The sequence below is a fragment of the Ochlerotatus camptorhynchus genome, unplaced genomic scaffold, assembly GCF_037179485.1.
Source record: "Ochlerotatus camptorhynchus isolate MF236.1 unplaced genomic scaffold, CSIRO-AGI_Acam_v1.1 ptg000433l, whole genome shotgun sequence".
Classification (NCBI taxonomy): domain Eukaryota; kingdom Metazoa; phylum Arthropoda; class Insecta; order Diptera; family Culicidae; genus Ochlerotatus; species Ochlerotatus camptorhynchus.
The window spans coordinates 3,283,950-3,289,949 of NW_027040919.1; the positions used below are offsets into that span (position 1 = coordinate 3,283,950).

At 43.6% G+C, this 6,000-nt stretch overlaps 1 protein-coding gene across 1 annotated transcript in view; it reads left to right on the plus strand.

The window, feature by feature from the left end:
• Window positions 1-5,192, plus strand: part of LOC135711483 (uncharacterized) — a 47,700-nt gene extending 42,508 nt beyond the window's left edge. The window contains exon 2 of the mRNA XM_065234337.1: window positions 2,877-5,192. Within this exon, the coding sequence (XP_065090409.1) occupies window positions 2,877-5,192 (2,316 nt within the window). The remainder of the gene's footprint in view (window positions 1-2,876) is intronic.
• Window positions 5,193-6,000: the final 808 nt, after the last annotated feature.

Sequence of the window (6,000 nt, forward strand, 5' to 3'; positions counted from 1 at the left end):
GTAGGAAAGGTAAATTAATAATTCTGTTTGGCAAGGCTATGGTAGAAGTGGACGCTACTGACGTGAGTGCAATTGTATGATATGCATTTTTCTGTCTTATCGGCAAATTTAGCAAATTTACAAATTTCAATTCTCACAGTGGCGTAAATGATTTTAGCTACATATGACACTAGATCCAGATAGAAAGTAAATGTATTCGGCATAGTTTTTCAGGAAGTCAAGATCTTTTTGTTGGGTGACAATAGTTCAGAGTTTTCTCACTATGCGGCGCTAGTATATACGTGCATTTCTTGTATATTCAGCTCGAGATCTTGATCAGCTAGAAAGTTGCTGTCTTCGGCAAAGTTGTTTAGGAGGTCAAGACTTTTTGGCTGGCAGACAGTAGTTAAGAATTTTCTCACCACGTGGCAAATTTTTCGTTGAGATCCAGCAAAAGATATACCGAGCTGCTCGGTGGTGCCCATCTCGGCAAAAATCTAAGTTTGTAAGTACATCCAAAGTCATAAAGAAAAGGCCTGATAATATGAAATTATCATCTCTTTCATAATACCGTTATTCCTACGCTGCTAGGAGTGTGATGTCGAATTTGTGGTTACACACACTTATCCTAAATCTAAATGAGAAGAATCTACTCAGTTCGTCTAAAATGCGTAATGTAATGTAAAATGTATAAAATATATACACACGAGTTAGCCAGTCGAGCCATAGGACTATCTCAGTCGTGACATTGTTTTACTCAGTTGTCTGGAGAAATTTCCAAAAATCGTAGTGCACACAGCGCTGAGTAACCTACTCTCCCGATCATAAGCTTAAGTACTTACATAATACATGCAAATGTGTTTTGTTAAAATCTCTCTCATTTTTTGAAAATAATATTGACCAATTTGCTACTTCGTGTTTCCATTCAAAATCTTTCAAATGTTCTAAAAAACGAAAATTGGACGTAAAATGACAAAGATATGAACATGTTTTTTGGGGGTGTCCTTAAACATATAATCGGGAGTGTACGATTTTATAAATTTCTCCATTCAACTAAGCAAAATTGCCTCCCTCTTTGAGTTAGTCTCGTTGTCCGTGCACACGTAAATACAGGGATTTTTTTTTGTTCTAGACCCCTCGATAAGACACTTTGAAATTAGCCTAAAACGAAAGGGAGACTCTAAATATTCATTTGGTGGAAGTTTCAGCGATATTGATCTTTTAAGATAATGTTTTCCATCTGAGATACGTGTCACCACTAATTTATCAGAGGTATACAAGTGGAACGACTCACCCCAATTTATGGGTCCACAAATCTGCATGAAAATCTTCACCAGTAAAAGAAATCCAGAATTTATTTGTCTTATCCAACTTAGGCTGATGTAAATTGTATTTTTATTATATGATATTTGATATGGGAGAATCGCCCGCCAAGTTTTGAGAAATTTCTGAACTACTTTTCATCAGCCAAAAGATCTTTATATCCTTAACAGCTTTTCCAAGAACAGTAAATTTCTAGCTGTTCAGGAACTCGAGATATTATATATGCGAAGAATTCACGTATATCTTAGCACCGCGTAGTGAGAAAATTCTGTACTGTTGACCAACGAAAAAGTTTTGATCTCCTGGACAACTTTGCCGATGACAGTTTAGCAGGTATCGAAATATATCTAATGCGAGAATTGCACGTGTATAACAGCGCAAATACAATGATGTGAAAAAAATTGAATTTCTGTACACCAGCCAAAAGGCCGTGGCCCCCTGAACAACTTTGCCCAAGACAGTAATATTCTATTTGGTCAAGATCTCGTTATATTTTATATGTGAATATTTCACGTGTATACTAGCGCCGCTTAGGAAATTCTCAACTTTTGTACTCCAAGCAATAGACTTTGACCTCCTGAACAACTTTGTCGAAGACAGTAACTTTCTATCTGGTCAGGATCTCGATACAAACCAAATGCGAGAATTTCACGTGTGTACTAGCGCTACCTAGTGAGAAGATTCTGACCTACTGTTCACCATCAAAAAGTTTATGATCTCCTGAACAGCTTTGCCCAAGACAGTAACTTTCTATCTAGTCAGAATCTAGAGATATTAAATATGAGAATTTTACGTGTACACTAGCGCCGCGTAGTGAGAAAATTCTGAATTACTGTCCACCTGCAAAAACACCTTGACCTCTTGAACAACTATGCCGAAGACAGTACCTATTTATCTGGTTGGGAACTCGAGCTATTGTATATGCGAAAATTGCACGTATATACTTGCACCACGTAGTGATAATTTTCTCAACTACTCTCCACCAGCAAAAAGTTTATGATCTTTAGAACAATTTTGCTCAAGACAATAATTTTCTATCTGGTCAGGATCTCGAGATTTTCCATGTTGTAAGCAATTAAGTCAAATTCCACGTAGTACGGACACCGTTTACGCGGTTTCCATTCCTATTTTCACTATTATCCGCATTGTTTGGGGGTAAACTGTGATAAAAGTTTAGCTTGTTTAGTTAAAAACAAGTTGGTTTCATATCGATTGGTAGTTCGGCTGCAAAATGGCAATGGAAAACTCACACTGTTGTACAAAGTACAACGCGCGAGTACTCGTGTTACAAAAGTTGGCGCGAGTAACGGAGGGTTAAACAGACCAAACTCCCAACACTAGACAACGGACAGCACACAACACTCAGTAGACCAGTAGGGGAATTCAATTTTTTACTAACAGTTCTACCGACTAAAGCGGGAGCCGAACCCTCACTTCGCATACAATTACGCCTGAACGACGGGTGACGCCACTTATCGTACATCCTCGAAGCCCGTTTCCTAGGTCTCCCGTGCATGCTCTTTCAATATATCTGCTTGTAATTCTTCTCCTTTCTTTTTTTTCCCTTCCATCAGATATCAACCCGGTTGATCATCTTCTTGATGCTAGCGGCAGGAACAGGGTTCGAACCGGGTGCAGTGACAGCGATAACCATCACAACGACGGACGCCATGCTGGAATCGACACAGACGACCATCGCGGCCGATATGATGACCGGGCTGGGTGGCGAAGCGACGGTCAGCGAAAAATCCGACCTGGTCGAGGCAGAAACAAAAGATCCAAAAAAGCTGGAGATTATCAAGCAGATCAGGAAGTTCAACAACGACGGCTCGTACACGGTGGGCTACGAGGCGGACGATGGCACCTTCAAGATTGAGAGTCGAGATGTGCTGGGCAATGTCAAGGGGACCTATGGGTTCATTGATGAAAATGGAGCGATTCAGAGGGTTTCGTACAATACACATAACAATACTGGGATCAAAAGTGCGACCCCTCCTCAGGTAACAGAAGATGTGGTCCATATTCCACCTAAGTTCAATCGGAGTCACATTGGTGCACCAACGACGAGAAGACCTCCATCCTATCATTCCAGCACTTCTGCTCCACAACGAACGAGCGTGATCCAGACAATTCCAAGAAAGCGACCACACATGACTTCAACGACGGAAAAACCTACATCGAGAATGGTAGATACTACCAGTTCGTACGAACCAACGACCGCTTCCAGTCATAGCACTTCGGTGCACACATCGAAACCTCTGTTGATCATTCGCCCAACACCGCTGCCATATTCAGCGAAAACAATCGAACAGCTGGCAAGGCCTGACAAACTGGAGAGTGAACACATATCCAAGATCTACCCGAAGGCTTCTCCGTTAAGGCAGAAGGAACCGGAAAAGAAGCCAGTTCGGGGAAATTTCCTACGACGACAGTTGCCACAAGACTCCGAAGAAGAGTTTGAAGCACAACAGCAGGTTGTATATGGCCAATCAGCTGGCGAAGAGATTGCCAGTCTATTCTCGGCAACTCCACCCGGGCTGAGACCAATCTACTCGACTACTCCAAATCCCAGAATTCCTGCTGCAGTGCTGGCAGCTCGCCAAAGAGCGGCTCAAATTCAGAGCCTAATCACCAGCGAACGGCCTTCTACCACCACAGAACGAGTCTACGCCAAACCCCCTCGCAAGCATGAGCCAGCTCCAGTTATGTACGAGCCAGCTACGGAGCCATCGTCAGAAACTAGCTATGTCACCGAAATGCCAGTATCCGTAGTTCAAATTCCCGCAAACTCAAACCGAGAGGTCACGGAAGCTGCTGAAGACGAACGAAGAGTCTACCGGCAGCGACCGATTGAATTCCGACCTCGGGAGGGATATCGCTACTCACCGGCTCAAGATCGAGCTGAAAGATACCGCGTGCCACTAGGAATCCCATCACAAGGTCGAGCCTTCCCAATACCTGACCAGCAGCAACAATATCTACGAGAGCCAACGCAAATCCCCGGTCGAGGACATCAAATTGCTCCGGAAAACTATCCAGCAGAAGACGAAATCAACAACGTAGCATACCGGCAACAACGTCGACCACAGGGTCCTCCACCTGCTCCGTACACCCAAACTCAACAGGAGGCTCCCGTTAACAACGTACAAAACGGTCACAGTTATCCACAGCAGTCTTACCCTGTACCATACTCCTATAACCCCTATCGAAACCAGTACCAAAACCCTGTCAACCCGTACTACGACTTCCCTGACCGTCCTCTAACAACCCGTGACTTTGAACGAATCCTACAAATACTCATCTTCCGACACCAACAGGTTCAACAACAGCAAGCCTTCCGATTCGGAGGTTATTCCAATCCCTACTACGGTGGCCCATCCTCCTACGCACCACCCTTCATTCCAGGACAATTTGCCGGAGCTGGTGGTTACCCGGCACAGATTCCCCGACCTCCATTCTACAATGCAGCCCCGACCGGAGCAGGCTATTTCGATCCACGCTATCAAAACCCCCTCTACAGTCCCTCGAACAGCAACCGGCAGTACTCCGGTGCAGGTCAACAAACTTCCACCGCCGACTACCAGCAACCTCAGGAGCTGCAAGGAGCCTACGGACAACGACGGCGGCAGTACAACCCACGGATCGATCCCGACTTCCAGGGAACGTCCGGAGCCGCAGGCCACATTCAACCGGAGCTTATTCCCCCGGATGTACGGGAAGAACTGCTCTACCGGATGCTGATGTTGGCGATTCAACCGGAACCGGCATCACAGGGATTCAACGGGAATTTGATTCCAGCCGGATCGGTCCCGAGGCCACAGACGACGTCCGCTACGCCAAGCTACAGTAAGAAACCGGTGCGGAGTGTACAAATTCTGGGAGAGGAGTAGAACGGGAGGCGAGTCGAACGCAACTGACTGTAACCTGTATGTATATTGAGAACTAACATTGACATTTGTTTTTTCGATTTGTAGTATTTTTGTCGAACCTGTAGGGTAGTGTGAATAGGAGTTTTGTTTTCATTAATTTGCCGTGTAGAATAGTGAGATTTATAGATGATAGGAAACAAAGTGACCCCCAAAGATTTTGATATATGTGTTTGAGTTTTTCGTTTTAAACGGTAAGGTTAGCTTGAGGGAGATCGGCGAACGTGGGATGTTTATCGGATCAGGTTGGTGGTTGGTGGGCGGCAATTTATTCGAATATTAATAGGAAAGGTGCGGGTCCAATGTTCAATTGGCGGGAAATTCAACGTTGTGTAAAGTTTGAACAATATTTTAAATAGCATTTGTAAACAAACTTTCTAAGGCCCTTTACACGCGAACCAAAGTACACCCACGCAAACCAATTCCACTTTCGGAAAGGTAATAGTTCCCCCTATCCGATGATATTGTTGGTTTGCGTGAGCGTACTTTGCTTCGCGTGTAAAGGGCCTTAGAAAATTTGTTTACAAATGCTTTTGTGCCGTTATCAAATGTTATGCCTGATATTATATTTCTTATTTTATCTTAAAAAAACACTTCTGGACCCACCGTGATAAAAGGTAAAGTTGTTGATGAAGCTTGACATTTAATGCAAAGATATTTCCAAGAAGAAGAAGAAGAAGAAGAAGAAGAAGAAGAAGAAGAAGAAGAAGAAGAAGAAGAAGAAGAAAAATAATCATTATGGCACGTCAAGAGTCTTCAAGGGGTTGGTTCG